We start from the raw sequence: 21098 nt of genomic DNA, 5'->3' as shown, positions 1-21098 counted from the left end.
TTTAAAAACCATAGTGCTACTCATTCTCAGAAAGAACCAAATATTTAATTAATTCACATAATATTACACCAATTTTCCATCCAGCAATAGAACTCTTACCACCCTGGAATTTGAAAAGAGTAAAAATATGCAGGGTGAGGTTGGGGAACGCCAACATATTAGTAGAAAAAATTGCGTAAAAAATTCAATTTTGTACCTGAGAGAGAGAGTGCACACTGTGTCCAAAACAAATGACACATCATGGCCCACCTATGGTATACTCAAATCCTCAACTTGGAGAATACATGTCATATTTTGCACTTTAAAAATTTTGGGGACCTTGGTCAGTGTTCCCCTACCTGGGGAAACACCAACGAGGGGTTGGGGGAACACCTACTTATTTTTGAAGGTTAAAAAAAAAAAAAAAAAAAAAAAAAAAAAATGTTTTGCCTGAAATTGACTTATATGAAAACTGTAGCCACCCCCCATCATTATTAAGTGATGAAATGAAAGATAAGCAAATAAAAACAAACTTGACTCTGGCAGACAAAAATCATACTATAAACATAAGACACTAGATTTTCACATGATCAATTGATATCAAATCCACATTCAAACCCAATGAAATGTAATATGCCAAACACCAATGACTGCCCAACACTTATTAGTTGACTGACCAATTTGGAACCATCAAAGAAGCATATGTTTTCGAAACCCAACATTAAAAGGCATTTTTGCAGAAGGCAAAGACTTCTTATTTAATAGGATCATCATGTTCCTATGATGATCCTAAGTAAAACTGTTTTTTTAAATAAAGTTTAAATTTTGATTCAGGGATAATTCTTGAAAACCAGCCAGACAAGAGCCTTTCTTAGGCTCAGAGGTCTGGATAAACTAATCCTTTATTATAATAATAATAATAAGTCCCACCACCTTTCAATGTGGGATTCAGCTATATAGTTACTTGGTAAGTTACTTATATATGAAAATGACATTTTACAATAAAATAAGATTTTAGATATTTACCAAGTAACTACAGAATCGGAGCCCTCCCTCCTCCCCTTTGATGGACATAAGGTATAAAACAAATGAGGATTATCTGCTAGGTTCCAGTATTCCGTTAGTGGAATAGGCCATTACCTACACAAACGATATTGAAGTGCTCCACGTGAAATTTTGAATTTGAGCTGCTATACAAGTGGAAACAATAGCTATATATATATAATTTTATTGTAAAAATGTCATATTAGTGATAATTTTAGAGATACTGCCCAAAGAAAATTCTGCAAGTTAATAACAGTTCCCTGTGGAAAAGTGAATAATGTGTTCCACAAAAATCCGCAGAAATGTGAAACATGTTAAACTGGGGGCCCCACTGTATCTCCTTCCTAGTTTTGATTTAATGATTAATGAAAATTTTCTGTTTTAATCCTTTCATCCTAGTTTTGATTTAATGATTAATGAAAATTTTCTGTTTTAATCCTTTCAGTCTCTCTCTCTCTCTCTCTCATTGACTATTTTTATTGTAGTGAGTATTATATCTTTAAAATTTCATTACAATGTTATTTAACTTCTAACCATATGGAAATGCCATACTCTTGTGTATTACAGGTTATGACTGTTGTGGAAAAGGTGACCTACAGACCCAGTTCAGAAAATTCACAGTGGACAGTGGTTGAAAGACAGGCATGGATTGATTCTAAAATTTTTGGATTTGGGTACGCCATTCAGGTAAATTGCGCTCACTATGCTTTACATTGAATTTATTTTGTTTTAGGGATAATAAGAGTCATATAATGAAGTTGATTTCTTTGGTTTCACTAAATTGAGAGAATTAAGCTTTTCAGTAGGGTTAATAGCCATTGTAAATTATGTAAATACGGTATATGTATATTCTTTATACCAAAGCATATACTACAATAAACCTTATGTATACATTTACAAAACCCCATGGTTGGGCAAACTTGAATTAAGGTCTGCCTATTGAAAAAAATCAGAGGAAAGAGGAAGATATGTAAATGCTTGTGGTATATAAACAAATTCTCAAAAATGTTCTGTAGTTGCCATGTTAAGTTGACAATGAATATTTCCCACCCAGCTTGGGACCTCTTTTCCTAAACACTTGAAAATATGCTCATTTTAGCTAAGTTACTAGTTACATATTTTTTTAAAGTATATTTTTTGCTTTATTTGCAAAATTACAATTGCAGCTTGCTTAAAATCATAAAAATAGAGCTCAAGCCAATGACAGTTTCTTAGTACTATATTTATGCGAGATGTAAAGGGATGGGTAGATGTAGTACCTTCCCCATTGAAATCTTATTGGATACTAGAGTTGCCATATAGTAATTTTTGCCCCATTCAAGTGATCTGAATGTTTTCCTGAAAATTTGTTCAAATTTCATGGTTCAGAATATAAGGATTATCATATGATCTGCACCGTTAGTCATCTTATGTCTTATTTGTGCATCAAAGAATGCATGCTACCATGAAATGGTAAATGTAATATCAAATCTTCAGCTTACTGAAGGCCCAAAAGTGCCTGTATTTCTGACCCAGTGAGTTAAGAGAGGACATGAGGTTTTAGTAAATAGTTATATATGACTTGCGCAGTTTCTCAGTTTGCCTAGCCCAAATGTTGAATTTTATTTATCCAAAAATTATGCATGCACGGTGGAACCTCAGTGTAATGGTTCCATTGCTTGGCTTTTGGCCTAAATTCTATATTCTATTCTATTCTCAACTTAATGGAAGGGGACTCTGTTCCTCTTGATAATTAACAAAATCTGTTGCCCAAGATTGGCAAATACCCAGCACAATACATACTAGTACAGTACCTTGGAGCAACTCGCTCACTTTACAGTGAACATGTGTTCCATGTAGTAGCTAGTAGTATTTGCAAAATCATTTGCTTCCAAAAATCCATGCAATTCAGGTCTTTACAGTTTACCATAACAAAAATATGTCCCATTGCAGTACATTGGGTATGCTTACATGATAGGTAAAACATAAAATTCCTAAAATAAACCAGTAAACATCTGTGTTTTCATATAATGAAAAGGATGAATAAAAGCACTGTACAGTATAATTTATTCCTCATGTTAAACAACTACACTATTTTTGGTTATCTGAATTTTCCAGTTAGCTGCCACCCATTGAGTCTTGAGGCATTCAGATGAAAGGGACTAGACTGTATGTGAACAGTGATTGATAACTGCTAACTACCACTTACTACCAGAAATGTTACTCATATTACGTATCACATTTGTACTTGTTTATTTGATATAAGTGAATGCTTGCAATAGACCCTGGTTTATTTGATATAAGTGAATGCTTGCAATAGACCCAGCAGCCAAATAGCCCGAAGCGCCGGCCAACCTGTCTGGACTGGAGCCAAGTGCCAACTCCTGCAATGAACCAACCACAACACTAGGAACATTACTACGCACACTCCCAATAGATGACTCACGTATGTGGCCACGTATGAGTTCATGCGGAGCAGACGCACATACGTGTGATGGAGAAGCGTCTCGAACACTTGACAAAGAATGAAAATTCCTTGGAGTCGAACCCCAGACAGCATCAAAGGGAGGGGAAGACAAACACTCCAGCTGCACTACTTCCGCATTCACAACCTTTGATCTCTTCACAGGCACCTGGAGATCCTTATGGCGACGAGTAGGCCTTGGTGCCGAAGAACCGGAAAAATCAGCAACATGTGTGAGGTTGCAACACGCTCGTGACTTGAAGCAGAGGACGAAGCAGCCACTGCAGATTGCACAGGGGATGAAACACTAACACTCTTAAGAACATGGGCATGCCACTCCTCACTCCTAGATGAAGAAAAGGCAAAGTCCTTAACCTACCAACGCTTGATACGCCGACGCAGCGGAGATGGGGGAGAAGGAGAGAATGACTGCACTGACTCCTTACACATCCTCTTGGCAGCAGGAGGGGTTGACCAACACACTTGCTCCCAGCCTTCCCAGCCAACATGGCAGCAAACCTTTCTTCCAAAACAGAGTCCAATCTCTTAAGAACCGCCTGACATAAAGCCTCGGATGGATCCGCAAGAGAGGGCGCCGATTACTTAGAAGGGAGCTGGAGCGTACTGGATGACAGCGATGTCGTCATGGGAGCAAACAATGATGACACAGAAGACCGAGACAGCGCAGCAGCCCCAACTGACGACGCCGACATTGCAGGGAGAGACGACACTGAGGGAACTGGGAGTGACGCCATCGATGGAAGTGACGTCACCAGCGGCGCTGATGTCATGGCTTCCTCTCGACCCGAGCAAGTGGCAGGCGTCACTGGTGGAGAGATACAAAATGGCTGACCCCGTGACGTCACCAGCGGCTTGTCCTCGACCCGAGGAAGTGGCAAACATCGCTGGCAGAGCAATACAATATGGCTGACCCCGGCTACCAATGAAGACGAGGCCAGGAGGGGAGGGGGGAGAGCTTGGGTAACCTGAGGAGGGTGAACCCCATAGCCCAAGTGACCCTCAGAGCACTGCCATTTTGGACCTCCAAATCTGAAACAAAAGAAACTGATGAAAAAGCCTCCTCCTTCACTGGAAGAAAATTAACTCCCGAGAAAGAGGGACTTACATTACATAATAAATTGGCCTGAGGGCCTCCTGATACTTCCATAACGAATCGATGGAAGAAAAGGAAGGAGGCAAAGGCACAACAACACGTTTTCATTTCCTATGAGAAAATAGTTCTGCTTGTAGTCCAGGATCAGGATGAGGTAGTTGAGCGATGAGAATTCCAATGTAGTTCATTTCACCAAGAAATAGTATTTAGCAAAGGATATGTGTAATTCTTGCCACTGTGCTATTATGTGGGCTTGTAGCAGGTTTTCAGTGGAAGGGGGCCTGGTGTCTTGCCAGCTCCACTAGTTGAGAGTTGCGATGCACCAGTGGCCAATCGACAACTTGGTGTAGCTCATGGCTTGGTACATTCCCGGTAAGAGGAATGTGGTGGCTGACAAGCTAAGTACGTAATCAGACTCAAGTCTTAGGTATGGAGTGGTCTCTGCATCAGGATGTAGCTGACAGGCTGTTTTACCTTTGAGAAAGACCCATATTAGACCTCTTCATCACTCACTTCAACAAGGAGGAAGACTGCTTGGTAGTCTCGGATCCTCTTGCTCTGGCGGAGGTTGCTCTACAGTATCCTTGGGACAATCTCAGGGTGTACGCCTTCCCTCCATTCTGCCTGATCTGTCAAGTCCTGAACAGAGTAACGAGTTCCCGAAATCTCAGGATGACTTTGTGGCACACAGGCAGAGTTGTTCCCAGACCTCCTTTGTCTTCTGTCAGAGGTTCTGAGAGAAATATCCCCATGGCACAACCTCCTTTGACAGCCTCATGTGGAAAGGTTTCACCAGTTGTAGGGTCCCTATCGCTTCACGACTGGAGTCAAGTATCTCTTGCGAGCGAGAGGGATTTCTCTCGGAGCAGTGGGCCAGATGTCTAGCTATCTCAGGAGGACTTAATCAGTGGTTTACCAGGGCAAGTGTGCCATCTATTGTGATTGGTGTCATCAACTTGGTTTCTCTCCACTCAGAACTTCTGTTCAGCGGATAGCGGATTTTCTAATCTTTCTCAGAAATGAGAAAGGTCTTTCCACCTCAGCTGTGCTTAAAGGGTGTAGACATCTCTTCATGCTGGGAAATCTTGATGTTGTTCAGGAGTTTTGAACAATCCTGTTCACCAAGAGAACTCAAACCTACAATGTGAGATCTTACTCTAGTCCTGAGTAGTCTCACTCGAGCTCCATTCGAGCCACTATGTTGATCATCAGACAGGAATCTGACTCTAAAGAGTTTTCCTGTTGGCCTTTGCTTCCTCGAAAAGAGTTGGAGAGCTTCATAAATGGCCTTGGCCTCCTCAAAGAGAGTTGTAGAGCTTCATGGCCTGAGTTGTAACATTAAACACACACGGTTGGGGGTCTGTGGCCTTTGAATTTGCCCCAGGATTTGTAGCTAACACTCAGAATCCCCCGGTGCATGAAGACAGATTTGGCTCGTTTTCAATTCCCTCCCTAAATAAGTTAGTGGGCAGTGATCTGCAGGAGATTTTGCTCTGTCCTGTTAGAGCTCTGTTCTACTATCTAAAAAGGACTCGTCACCAAAGGCCTAGGTGTCGTAGACTTTTTGTTAGCCCAGGGCAGTCCAGAGGGGAAGTGTCAAGAACACCATTTCACTCTGGCTAAGTGAGGTGATCAAACAGACATACTCCTCGCCTTCTAGTTCTGTCACTGAGTCTGTGCAGGCTAGAGCACATGCTGTCAGAGAAATGTGTTCCTCTCTGGCATTTAAGAAGAACTTGTCTGTTCACAGGGTTTTGAGTGCTGGTTCCTGGCTTTGGCAAACCACATTCACTTCATTTTACCTGAAGGACATTGTCCACAGGTCCTTGGACACTTTTTTTTCTCTCTGGGTCTGGTGGTGACTGCCCAACAAATTGTGTTGCGCCTTTCTCTTTTCTTTTTCTTTTTTTTTTCTTCTTCTTCTTCTTCCTACAGACGGGATGAAGATTAGACACATCATACCCTGGAACTGGTCTGATGCAAGTGAGTGTGGCAGCCATACTGGTTGCAGTTATTTGGTTTGTTCCTATGCAGTAGACAAATCTGCTTCTCAGTAGCACTTACTCCTCTCTCTGGCAAGGGGAGGGAGGAGTGATAAACCCCTGTGGCCTACAAGATTTGTTGCTTGAACAGAGTTCTCTTAAACTTCCACAGATGCAAGGAATCTGGATATGTCTCATTGTACTTAATGCCAGCAGGCTGAATTTTTAGGTACTCACTTGTCTATTCTCTCACGAGCTCAGTCCCCCTTCTTTGGAACTCTCTTCTAGGAACGGTGGTCAGGTGGGTGAACCTCCAGTCTGTTCAGGATGCTTGTACCTCCCTCCAAGTAGTGCAAGTCTATCCTATTGTTAAGACCAAAGGTTTGTTCCACTTAAGAACAAATGATTTTACTTGTGGGGTCATTTTGGCTGAGGGTATATCAATAAAATCTTAAGCCTTGCTGTAAAGGTCCTCTGCAACCCACATGTAAAGATACGGAATAAGAATGAAGTGCTTTTGATTATTAGAAAACTGTTTAATTAGCTAAGGTCACCAGGAAACCAGCCATTTAGATTTAAATTACGTTTATTTACAAAATTGAACAGCCTGAAGCCAAACTGAACGGCAGAGAGGCCACATGGAGAGGGAACAGAATACTGTGTTAAATTATTCTATCCTATCATTCAAAATAATGTGAGAGATGGGTCGAATTCACAATTTATGCCAGGCTGGTTGTCGATGTTTTAAGATAATCTCTTCTACGGTAAGTTGAGCGCTTAGCAAGGATGCAGGAATGCACAGAAGTCAGCATTTGGAATGTGGAATGGTTTTCCAGGTTACACTCAACACAAAACAAAGACTTCTCTCAGAACATTTATGACTAATGCACTATGAGGGAATTTATCCTTAAATCACACAATGCTGATAATATGGGGAGAAATCTAATGCTTAAATTGAATAGCTTAATGAAGATCTTTGTTGATCTTGGACAAGTCACAAGGGAAACGTGTGATGGCTAGGTTGGACAAAAGGAGGTTCGTTAGAGAAGTGGGAAATTGAATTGGAAAACAAGGGAGACTTTGTTTGACTCAGAGGAAAAGAACTGGCTATATGAATGTAACTGAGACGTACCTGGATGCCTTATGGTGTGTAGCTTGATATGAGAAGATGGCGTCGGCTTTGTCCGAGTCTTGGCTGCCAGCAAGTGCCTTTGGGTAGGCCTATGGAAGGCGTGGACACATCTGTCCTTGATGAGAGGCAAACAAGGAGTGAGATCGAACCCGGGCACAGAGGGTTCGCTTTTCAAGGGAGAATATATCTTAAAGCTAAGACTACCTAAGGCTCAACTAGCAGCCCATATAACGATTTTGACTTGCCCTTTTTATCATATGATAGGTCTCTAGTATTTAACGGGGTTATGCCCCCCACCTTTGGGGAAGAATGGAAATGCCGATCCCCCAAGTCGTACAATGTGGGGGTAAAATGGCTGCTTCTCCAAGCTAAAATAAAATTTTAAATACTGGCGAGGCGAGGTGGGATAAAACCGTAAAATTAGTCAATTTGTATTTTTCATAGCTTACAAACCCGAGGTCTTGACATTAATTGCCCACCTCTAGGTGCCCCTCTCATACCTTGGGTTGGAAGAAAGACTGACGCCTCACAATGTTTCAAGCCCAGTCGGTGACCAGCTTCCATCTCATATATGCATGAGTTGCCAGATGCCACAGATTCCTTGCTTTACAATCTCTTTGATTGTTGTAACGGGTTTCCAGCTGGCACCAGAAGTTTATCCTATTGTTTAGGCCTCAGGTTTGTTAGCTATGAGAAATACAAATTGATTAAAAATTTGTCATATTAACAGATTGACCAAAGCACCCATGCAGTCTGTAATGACATACCTGATGGGCTACTTTTTTGTCTGTGTGCTGTACGTATTTTGACTCGAAACAGTTTTGTTAGTAAAATGAGTGTTGCTTAAATACATTTTATCTGGGCTTGACTTTTTCATTACTAGATTTTCACATTGGTGATCAGTGTAACTTGTGCTTTTTATTTGAAAAAAAAGCATGGATTTGATTTTACTAGTGTTTTGTTGGTTTTTAATACTAATTTTTACAGTGTCTTCTTTATTGACTTTTCAGTTACTTATTAATCACCATTTTCAAATGGCAGCTATTAATGAGATGAGGTAAAATGAGGCTTATCTAAAATGCAAATGCCTAAGTAAATGATACTCGAGTAAAACACTGCTGCTTTCTTATGGTTTTGAATTGTTCACATTCCAAGAATAAAGAAGTTATAGAACATGTTACGCAAATAAAATGTTTACCCTTATTTTTTTTGTGCCATACAATGGAACATATGTCTTTGATTGTGAGTTTCTTATTAGTTATAGTATTTCCTTTGCCTTTCTTGAAAGTTAAAACTGCCATCATACAGTATTTATTGGTATCATTGATGATAATGTAAAGTGTGTTTTTGGTAAGGCTAGCCTACTGAAAAGGAACTTTGGAAACCTCATGATTGTAGTTGTATAACGTCTATAAAGTGTGTCATAGATATAACATTGATCATGTATTTTTTACATTTTAATGGATATTTGCCATAGAAAGTCACAGGTTGGAGGTGAAAACAGTTTAGACAATGTTGCTTTAAATTTTTAGGGGTTTAAGCAAGTTTAAATTGACTGTTGATATTCAGAGTAACTTTTCATAAAAATTCATGCACAGTTTACTGTCTAAAGTGAATGGAATCACCTTGAATACTCAGGTAGTATTCACTAAATAGGAATCATTTGCAAACATGCTTCTTCTTTTTTATTTTTAATTATAATCTTGTTTTTCATTAACGACAACCTTTTTTTATATATATTTATATTGCAGAAGTTTGGATTGGAGCGTTATAAGAAAAATATACAGAAGGCCAGTGCTGGATTTCTTTATGCCCTAAATAGACTCTTCCCAGCTTCTGATAGTGCAGTTGATCCCACTCAGAGTCACCATATGACACTAGAAGAAAGAAAGCAAAGGTTTGTTGATTATTTGAAATGTACAGGTCTTTGTGTGATCAAAGCACTCTATAGTCAAACCAAAATGACTGTGAACATGGCTGTAGTTAGCTACGTTACCAAACTTCTTCCTAACTTATGATCTCACTACAGTTAATCTATATCCCTCAATTCGGGCCTCTTTTATCTGGTTATGAAATCTTACTTATTCCTCCCACGGGCTGTCCAGAAGAAAGTAGACTTTTCTGGGACAAGGCTGACTTAATTTACAGTCTACCATCACATGAGGAACCAATAGCAAAACAATGTAGTGTCAAGCTGTTTATCCTTTATCTTTTCTGACCTGGTATAATGAAGATGTGGCAAAGTTTCTGCGAACATATGTATGATATCCCAACTTAAGTCAAGATTTTATAAATAAAATATGGGAAAAGGGGCATCGTAGTCCTTTTAATTAGATTAAAGTCAGTTGTAATAGATTATTTTACGAGACAACTTGGTCAAGGCAATATTAATAATAATAATAATTATGTTTAGGTAGCCATTTCTGACTTAAGTCCAATCGGCTGCTTAATGCAGATAAATCTAATAAAATTACCATATTACCATATTAAATAAATATATTTCTATTCATTTAGTTAAAAAAATAAATAAATTTGTATGAATAAAATTATTTATATATATTTTAATATATCTGTATCTAATAAAATTATTTATATATGTTTTAATAGATCTATATCTGTTAAAAATTTTAAAATCTTCCAGATATTTGAGTCGTCGTCATCTAGAATGTCCTGCATTCTAGCAGATGAGCCAAAGTATTTAAGTCTAATATGTGAATACTTAAATAATTCAATTAAAATGTGTTTCACAGTTACTCTGGTTTGACAGGTATCACATTCTGGAGGTGATTAGACATAAGAAAGCCATGAGTTAACCTTGTGAGCCCATTACGTAGCCTGCACAAAGTGACCTCATGGTTTCTCTGCTTCTGTAAAGAATTTTTAAAGGGAATGATAGTGGTCTTTACCACTCTTAAGTTTGTTATTTTCAATTGATAACCATTGGTCTTCCCAGATTTTGTCTAAAATAAATTTTAAATAATTTTTAGTCTTTATAATATGTTTTGTACATTTTACTTCTATCATTTAATGTTGCTTCCTTCGCATTTTTATCAGCAATTTCATTGCCTTCTATTCCAACATGGCCTGGTGTCCAGCACAAGGATATCTTGATATTTCGAATGCTTAAAAAATGATTATTTTCTTGTATTGCTCTAATAGCAGGGTGATGATGATGATTAAAAGAATCTATTGCTTGATTAGCACTTTTTGAATCACTATATATAGTGTAATGTTTGCTGGGAGTTCTATGGATTTTATGCAGAGCCAATGAAATTCCTGCCAATTCAGTGGAATTATGGAGCTATAAATAGGCATTCTTCCATGATAGTATTTTTTGTCTGTAATAACTGTGAACCCCACAGCAGCATCAGTTTTTGAGCCATCTGTATAAATGGAGATAGTATTTGCATGGATTTCTTGGTGTTCCAAAAAGATTTGTTTGACAGCGTAACTTGGAATTTCATCTTTTTTTAAATCGAATAACTCATGGCATACAGGAGGCTTATTCCATTTCCAAAAAGGTGTTGAATTTAGTAAATGGTTTAGGAATTTTAATGGTGGAATATTATATTTCTCAATGTATATTTTCAGTCGCATAACAAATGGATAAAATGATCGTGGTCCAATTCTTTTTGGAATGATGGCATTATTTATAATTCTACTCAGTTTTGATGGGCATCTTAATGTCCGCGAATAGAAGTTTAAACTATATTCGACCCTTCTTTGATCAAGTGAACACAGACCCGTTTCACTATACAGAGAAGTAACAGGTGTAGATTTAAATGCACCCGTAGCATATCTCAAACCTGCATTATGAAGAGGATCTAATTTTTCCAATGTGGTGGCAGATGCAGAAGCGTATAGCTGCGACCCACAATCAATTTTACTCGGTCAAGGCATTAACTTACCATTGCAAAGTCACAGTTAGGGAGGTACAGTTCAGTGATTAGATTATTAGTAATGGCCACTTTAATATACTTACACCTTTCAAGTAGTAAGATTTTTTTTTTCTTTTTTAATGTATTTCCGCCTTTACACTTAATATTCCTTGTTTGTTGGTATAATGCTGTACTCAAAATCCCCAGTACCTATTATAAGGGGTGCTAAGACTTCCCTAGCAGCCAGCCTAGATGTTATTGTTAGTTTCACTGAAGACCTGCTATTAAGTGGTAGGCATGCCTTGCAATTTGTTTACAATAGCCGAGGCCCCAAATATTGTTAGAAATGTAATACAGTATTTTTTTTTATTTCTAGGTTAAAAGATGCAGCAATAGAAACTGCCAAAAGGGCAAAGGAATTGGCGCAAGAGAAGGCAGGACCAATTTATGCCGCCTGTGAAGGTGTTCGAAGTTGATTGTATAGGTGCTGTAAGTTTCAGGTGGTGTTCATTTTAAGGACATGTTTTTGAAAGTACAGTATTGTGTATGAAATTTTCTCTTTCAGTAATTATTACTAGAGAATCTAATGCTGCTGTTGTTAATAAATTGATTAGTATTACAGGGAAATAGAGTATATTGGTAAATTGACTGTAGATATGTACATTTTCAAATGTTATTCGTTGTAGACATTTTTCATTGTAGTATTATATAAGGAGATATGGTTAGTATTGGCGCTATTGCAGCTCAAGTGACAGCTTTGATTTGGACTTAAGTACGAAACGTAACAGGTATATTACTTTTCACCAACACAAGGCATGGTTATTAGCTTTCCACTACCTATCTAAATTGAAAGTGGTACACTTATGAAAGAGTAATGTCTGCTGCTGGATAGATTCCGTCCTGAGGTCAGATGGTCTTGGAAAAGCTCGAGTTAGCTGTTAATTCATAGAGAAATCCATCAGCCTTTGATGAACCAAGGATGGTTTTAATGGATTTTCGAAAATCAAAGAGCAGTTGAGGTCTTGGGTTACAATCCAGTTGGTTTTTGTAAATTACTACATTATTTCTGTGGAATTTTTTTGCAATTCCATTAAAGCCTTTGCAAGTTATTCCATATTGTATAACCGGAGAAGTCTGTTCATCATTCCATATTCTTGTGTTGTGATTAGTCATTTTTATACTGAAAGGCCAAGATGATTTCACATAGTATGTTGTGCTATATCAAACTAAGAAATGTTTTTGAAAGATATATCCAGTTTATTTCTGAAAAATAACAATGCTCAGTAATGCACCACTTCTGTGGGTTTTGATCATTGACCTTTTTTCAGGATTTATGTCATTTGAAAAGCTATTGCTAATTTTTGCTGTGTGCTTGTATGAGTTAACGTAGATATTTCCAGGATTGAAAATTTTTTAATATATTAAAAGACCTTAATTAGGAAACATTATGACCAAGGAGTTGAGAAATGTTCATAATCAGGCATTGGAGAAAATGTATTCTTTCTTCTGATATAGCTAGATTACTGAATAAATTGCTCATGAAAGACAAACATTTTTATTCACCCATAGTTATTACCAATGGTGATTGCAATGTTTTATAACCCCAGAGAAAAGTTGCTTGAAAATGTATAGTCCAAAACCATTTAGGGTAAATGAACATAAGGGAAATCTAAGCAACCTGAGAGCCAAGTGGCAGAAGTAAAATTTATAAGGTTACTAGCTGCAACTAGCAGTCATGCAATGTTCACATAAAAGCATGGGATGCTGTAAAGAAACTATCCCATACAATTAGGGATGTTGACAAATCTAACTTGATGATAATGACCTAACACCCATTTATCTGCACTAGACTCTGGAAAACAAATACCTATATGGCTCAACATCTGACAGCCTCATAAAGCTTTTGCTGAATTTGTAATGACTTCAGATTCAGCACTGGCCTTTTTAAATTCCTTCTGTGCAAGTCAGAACTGGTGAACCACTACTCTCTTCATTGACATGGTAAGTGCAACAAAGGTACAGTTTAATGACTGAAACTAAAATGCTTTATGATCAAAGTGACCAACATTCATGTGTTCCCATTTTGAGGTAATATTTTGTGATTGGGCAGTGCCTATGTTGGTGGCATGGTATGGTTCGTTTGGATTGTCAGGTAGAAGGGGCTTGCAATAAAGGAGGTGCCATTATTGTTAGTTGGTTAGTGATCACTATATACTGTTTGTTGTTCCCTGTTGGAGCCAGACCATTCTTCAAGATTGGTGTTGGTTTGCCTTGGCTGTTCACTAATAATTTATTTACTTCTCATACTTACTGATGCTGTTGATGAGGAAGGTTCCAGTGCTTAGCCTCTGATATATACTTCACATGTTTCATACTAACCTGCAGAACTAATATTTGCATGTACCTTTCTTGCCCCATTAACATGGATATGTCAACTACACATATAGTACAGCCACATATATATCCTTCAATACACATACATAGGGAATTTACACTGAAAACAGTAGGCAACAAGCCAAATGGTCTCTTAAGAAATTAAACTGCAGTAGGTTGTTCCTGGTTGTTATAAAAGTCAAAACAACCCAATTCCCCCACCCCTCATTGGGGAGCAATGGAGCTCCCTCCTACACCAAGGCATTCCTTTCTTTGTTGCTGTCCAGTGGATCTGACGCTTGACAGCTCTTCGTTGTATTGGGAGACAATCATACTAATAATTATTGTACATTTGTCTACACCATAATGGAATATTCATCCAGGCATAGCAGTGCGGCTTCACCAGCTTCAACAAACAGGACGCTCCACTTCTTGCCACAAACAGCTAAATGTTAACCTTGATTTTGACAGTCATGATATCTGTTCTAATTGTAGGAGGTATGACTGCTTCAAAATTAGCTGCGATCAGGAGTATGCAACTTTCGTTAAGTCGGTACTTATTAGTAATAATAATAGCAAATGTATGACTAAAAGTAAGTGCATGGCTGCAGATGTGCAGGATAATAGCATAAGCTCTCTTTCGTTCTTGCAGTATTACCAGATCTCACGGTGTTACCCGATCAGTGTGAGAGTTTAGACTATTCTGTTAGATCTGTTGCATCGTCAGACTGTGAGGTAGGCCAATCAGTGATCTATCTTTCAATGATTTGATCTCTATTTTTATTAACTATAGAGAAATTGTAGATAGTCAGATCAAAGAATTAGTTGATGTTGATAGGTATTTGGCTAATCATGTTTATTCTAGCTCCCCTGGTCCTGTTTTGGCTTCATTGCAACACTGTTGGTGCATTCATTACCAAACCATTCCACAGGTAGTGGGAATGTTCTGACTAGAGTGCATAGCAGACCATGGCTTTTAGTCTTCTTTACCCTGATATTCAGCTAGATAGAGATAGTGATGTGGATCTCGAAGGCGATTGGGAAGATCCGTGCAGGCCTAGGTCAGGTGGTTGTTTTAGACTTCATTATAGGCCGTGCGATCGTGTATTTTATGGGATGGGGGAGCTCCTAGACCTATAGAGGAATTATCTCCTTTGCAGTTTTTGAATTCCATGGGGTTAAGTCAGAGAGAGAGAGAGAGAGTCTGGTCTCTGGGGGGTAATAACCTTAATGTTGGGACTAGTTTTGGAATGATTAAAGAGAACGGATCACATCTGGGCGTCAGGTTTCCTAATGTGTAGAAAAGTGTTGCTATAGGTAGGGAGAGGAAGAATGTTTTTGGCAGGGTGAAGTCATCTTCTGTAGAAGGCTCGGGTGCCGTGACTAGTAGAGCGATATCTCAGTTTGGGTCCCAGCAGGCCGAGTCGTCCTTACTGCCCTCAGTTGCTTCTTCGTCAGTCGGAGTGGAGGAATCTCGGGAGGGGATGATCAGGACTCGGTTCCTGCCTCACCAAATATAACATAGATTGCAGAGAATTTTTCCAATAACACTTGCGATTCTGGGGAAGGAGAGAGAGGCAGCCTCAGTGGGAATGTACAGGGCATGGTGCATTTCCCATCTCTTGAAGAAGAAAATCATTCACTATAGCAGACACTGGTTTAAATAAGTCTTGTGCTGCCAGTTTCTTTACCCGTCATGTTACTTAGTGGCAATAGCAGAGCCTGTTGATGGTGGATGGCTGTGACGTAAGTAGTTGTTTAAAAATTTTCCATTTCTCTTGAGTTACTAGTGCCCTGCACGGGTTACTTTTAGAGGGGACAGTACAATGCCAATAAGTTACACTTGATTGCTGCATTTTTTGTTGCAAGTGTCCCCATGACTTGTCAATGAGCTTGCCTCTACCAAGCTATGTGCCCTTCTCCAAGAGCTGGAATGTAACTTCAATTTCTGGCTGCAATTCAGTATCTTGTATGGCTGGGTCATCAAGTGAATCCTCTAGTTCCATTGGGAAGTCAGGTGGATCATCAACTGAAGACTTGTTCAAAAGCAGGGACATGTGGATCTTGTTCCACTGTAGGGGTGTGAAGGTGCAAGTACAGTAGTGCCTCAGGATACAAAATTAATCCGTTCCAAAGCGGCCTTCGTAACCTGATTTTTTCGCATCTCGAACTAAGTTTTACATGTAAATTGTCTAATTCGTTCCAAGCCCTACAAAAACACCACAGTAAATTTTATAATAAAGCTAAATTGACCAATAAACAATGAAATACAACTATTTGGACCATTCAATACCTAATATAACCTTTATTGTAGTGCGTACCCGTAAATAAAGTGTATTACTGTACATGGTACAAGAAATACTATACGTACACATGTACTAAAATGTGGAACCTTACCTTTCGAGCAAGGCGATCTCCAAAAGTGGCGACAGAGGAGGACAACAAATGGCAGAAAACATGAACACTTAACTTTACGAAACACATTAAAAATGGCAGAAAACATTAACATGATATTGTTAGTATACAATAAAGTTTTGTACATACTTACCTGGCAGATATATACATAACTTACGACTGACGTCACAACAGAAAATTTAAAACTCGCGGCACACGCTACAGGTAGGTCAGATCTACCTTACCCGCCGCTGGGTGGCGGGTGTAAGAACCAATCCCCCTTTCCTGTCAGATTTTCTCTTCCACCTGTCTCCTGAGGGGAGGCTGGGAGGGCCATCAATCGTATATATCTGCCAGGTAAGTGTACAAAACTTTATTGTATACTAACAATATCATTTTTGTACATGAACTTCCCTGCCAGATATATACATAGCTGATTGACACCCTTGGTGGAGGGAAAGAGACATTTAAGTACAGAGAAAGGGGAGACAACACATGTTAAAGGAATAAAAATACCCTTGGTTCTTACCTGATTTAGGCAGAAGACTTCATAGTTACTGTCTTTAAGTCTGCGTTGCCTGAAGAGTTACAGCGAGGGCGTGACCTACAGCTGAAAAACTCTTTGGGTCTACCAATGGGAACTGACTCTGCTTACTTGGTAGAATCCAGTTAGGGTCTTGTCAATGGGGATCAACCCACTTAAATGACAGAGCCTGTCCACTACCAATGCAAGGAGCTTCAAGCTCAAAACGATCACCTAACCAAAACACAAATGTTAGAACTACGAAAGAAGGAGGTGCCTCCTGCATCCTCCTTCCCACAACCAAAAAATAGGCATGAGACTTTTTTGGCGTAGCCCGTTTGGCGTCGCTGTTTCGGCTTGGCCGATTTGGCATATAGAAATTTTCGGCGGAGAGACTGTTAGGCGTCAAATGACTACTTTGTTGCTGTGAACGACATTTTGCCATCAAATAGATACTTTGTCGTTATAGCGCAATTAGCTCTCATTTTTAACAAAAAATTGTTTAACCAAGGTTTAAACAATTTTTTTTTTTTTTTTTTTTTTTTTTTTACATTTACTTTTTGTTAGCTTTAGAATTTTCAGTCGTCTAAGCCCTATTGTACGAAATGGAAGGAGATATTTTAACAAAACGTGGAAGAACCAAAGTGATTCACGATGGATACCTTTTTATTTTTGATGCAACGAGCAAGAGTGATTCTGAATTAAAATTCTGGCGATGTGAACAGAAAGATCGGTGTAAAGTAAGATTACATATGAAGGATGGAAAAGTGATTCGCCAGTTGAATCAACATACTCATGAACCATCTGCTGCAAAAGTAGAAGTTGAAAAGTTGAAAACAAGTATTAAGAAAAGAAGTGCTGAAACGCTGGAGCCACCAACCGTTGCAGTAAGTGAATGTTTAACTGGCGCCTCTAAAGCAGCTTTAGCCATAGGGCCTGACTTGCCTGCAATGCGAAAACTTATTACTAGGAAACAAAAATTATTAAACAAAGCGCCAGCTAACCTAACTCATTTGGAGCAATTAGTTATACCCAAGTCCTATACACTGTATGTTCCCCAACTGGGTATGGAAGAAAAATTCCTATTGGGAGACAGGAGAAGGCAGTAATAGAATTTTAATATTTGGAAGAATAAGCTGGCTTCAGCATTTAGTCTTCTCAGAAATTTGGTTTGCCGACGGAACTTTCACCATTACGCCAAGTGTTTTTCATCAACTATATGTTATATCGGCTAAGAAGCATGATGGAGTTATTCCTATAGTTTATGCTCTTCTTCCTAACAAGCAAAGATTAACTTATTCTCGTTTATTTGAGTTACTTAAAACCATCGAACCAAATTTGAGAGCAGTTTCTATAATTTGTGATTTTGAGCAAGCTGCCATTCATGCCTTTCAAGATGCATTTCCCACCGCTCGAATTAAGGTTTGTTTTTTCCATCTAGCCCAAAACATGCACAGACATCTTGTTTCATTGTGTTTATCGAATCGCTATAAAACCGACTCGGACTTTGCGTTATGGGCTAAAATGATTATAGCGCTCGCCTTTGTGCCATTAGAAAAGATGGACGAATACATGGATACACTAGCAGCGGGTCTTCCAGACGAACTAATACCCTTGTTCCATTGGTTCGAAGACACTTATATTGGACGACAGAATAGGCGTCGAAATGCAAGAATGAACCCTATGTTTACTCCCGAGATCTGGAACCTTTATGAAAGCACTGTAAATGATGAAGATCGCACTAACAGTCACGCTGAAGCTGCCAATCGACGTCTACAGTTCGAACTAGGAATGCATCATCTTTCCATCTGGAAATTTATTGATGCCTTGAGGAAAGTTCAGAAAGGACGTGATGCATTTGTAGAAAAGTTAATCGCTGGATATCCACCTCCCAGAAAGCTAAAGAAATATAGAAATGCTGATGAAAGAAAAAAAAAAATAGTAATGGAAGTTGAGTCATCAGAGCCTATTGAATTCCTGAAGGGTATTGCTCATAATTACGAAATGAAAAATTAATTCCTAAGGTTAAAAAAACTGTACTAAATTTTATTTTTCTAAATACATAATGTATTTTTTTAAGTTTTTAACTCGCATTATCCCATTATTGTTTTAATAGGATCCTTTATTTTCTAAGTGAATAAAATTTATATTTTTTCCCAATTCAAGTTTTTTTATTTACATTATTCCACTAGTCTTTTAATAATATAGAATTGTTCATACACGAAACAAACCTTCGGTCTTAACATTAGGATTTACTAGCGCCAAGCTGAAAACCGGTAGAATTAAAATTACACTTGTGAGATCCAGGGACTAATGGCATCTATACCAGGTCACGGGGCATGTATACCCAGAATGCCCACGGCTACCTGTGACCCACCAGTTATTTTCCTACCGCCTTTAAGATAAGACGTGTTACTGTCTATCTGATTTATAGCCGGTTTTTCAGTTTGCCCGTTCTTTATCCATTTCATTTTTTATTTTTCATTCCTTTTCTTTCTCCAAGTGTGATCAGTGTGTGGTAAGAGTGTATACGTGGTATGATGGAGAATTTTGCCTCAACATCGGGATCGTCTACCGTTTCGAAGAGGAGACAAAGGAAATGCCCAGGAGTCAGTGGCTTTCCATGTTCTAGGTTCCTAACTTCGGTGTCGACGGATCCTCATCCAACGTGTAGTAGGTGCAAGGAAAACGTATGTACGGTTGCTAATCCGTGTTCTGTTTGTCGCAGTTGGTCGGTGGAACAGTGGAAGAAGTTCTATGGGAAAAGCCAATACAAAAGGAAGGTGGTGACGCCATCTTTGGATGACCAAACCTTACCGGCTTCTTTTGTATCGGCAATAAACCAGGCTGCTCCATATGTTTCTCCACCTGCTTTTGATTTGTCTCATACCCCTTCGGTTTCTCCTAGCGGTTCTGTATCGGAAACGTCAGGAGGCGCCTTGGGTAATCTTATGAATAATATGCACTCTCCTTTGTTCCCTGAGATCTGCGGTTCCAGTTCCGATTTAGAAAGAACTGGAGGGGTCTGAGGTGCAACCTCCCTAGAGAAACGAATTGCTCCAGCGAGGAGAGTGTCCCCAACAGACTCATCCACTCCCTCGCTGTGCATACATCTTTCTCTAGAAAGGTTGCGACCTTCTCTGAACAACGGGCTATCCTTTCTGGGGATGGATACGCACGAAAAACCTGAGAAACCATCCGAATCCCCAGATAGATACGATCTTGGCTGGGGATTAACTGTGATTTCTCGAAGTTTATCAACAAACCCAGAGAACTTGCTAAGGTCAACGTTATGTGAAGGTCCTCCAGACATTTCTGCTTCGATTTGGCTCTGATCAGCCAATCGTCCAAGTATAGGGACACCCTCACTCCTTCGAGATGCAGCCATTGTGCTACGTTCTTCATTAGCCCTGTGAATACTTGGGGGGCTGTGGATAGGCCGAAGCACAAAGCCCTGAATTGGAAAACTTTCCCTTTCCACATGAATCTTAGGAACTTGCGCGAAGGATGGATCGGCACGTGAAAGTAAGCGTTCTGAAGGTCCAGTGACACCATCCAGTCCCTGGGACGAAGGGCCGCTAATACTGAGGATGTCGTCTCCATTGCGAACTTCCTCTTCTTCACAAAGACGTTCAGGGCGCTTACGTCCAGAACCGGTCTCCATCCTCCTGAGGTCTTGGGAACAAGGAAAAGACGGTTGTAGAAACCCGTGGAAAGAGGGTCATTCACCATCTCTATCGCTTCCTTCTCCAGCATAAGCTCTACTGCTAGAGCAAGGGCTTGATTCATGTGAGGGTCTTTGTACCTGGCCACCAACTCCCTTGGTGTAGTGGTCAAAGGTGGTTCTCGAGACGAAGGGAATGAGGTAGCCTTTCTTGACTATTGCAAGGGACCAGTTGTCCGCCCCCTTCTGTGCCCAGACGTCTGCAAAACTCAGCAGTCTGGCACCTACTGTAGTCTGGAGGACACGGGTACTATTTTTTCGATCTGATCGATCGGGAGAAGGTCCTTCCTCTTCTAGGAGGTCTTGTTCCTCTGGAGGAAGAAGCACGGGAAGAAGGGCCTCCTCGAAAGGGCTCTTGCTTGCTCGATGTTTCCTTCTTCATCTTAGGCTGAAAAGAAGCCTTAGGAATTCTTGCTGATCGAGCCAACATATCCTGTGTCGCCTTTGCCGAAAGAGCGCTGGATATATCATTAATAATCTTCTTGGGGAAGAGTTGCGGGGAAAGATGAGTG

General features: G+C 39.5%; 1 protein-coding gene across 1 annotated transcript in view; it reads left to right on the top strand.

Moving 5' to 3' along the window:
* LOC135222043 (PRELI domain-containing protein 1, mitochondrial-like) overlaps positions 1-13122 on the top strand; it is a gene marked incomplete at its 5' end in the record, with an annotated part of 49716 nt that extends 36594 nt beyond the window's left edge. Inside the window, 3 exon segments of the mRNA XM_064260177.1 lie at positions 1591-1710; positions 9446-9591; positions 11949-13122. Coding sequence (XP_064116247.1) covers positions 1591-1710; positions 9446-9591; positions 11949-12048 — 366 coding nt within the window. The 3' untranslated portion in view covers positions 12049-13122.
* Between the last annotated feature and the right edge of the window lie 7976 nt (positions 13123-21098).

Source organism: Macrobrachium nipponense, chromosome 3, assembly GCF_015104395.2.
Source record: "Macrobrachium nipponense isolate FS-2020 chromosome 3, ASM1510439v2, whole genome shotgun sequence".
In the NCBI taxonomy this organism is placed as follows: domain Eukaryota; kingdom Metazoa; phylum Arthropoda; class Malacostraca; order Decapoda; family Palaemonidae; genus Macrobrachium; species Macrobrachium nipponense.
Note: the sequence above shows the minus strand (reverse complement) of the source record. Positions and strands in the feature narration are given on the sequence as shown.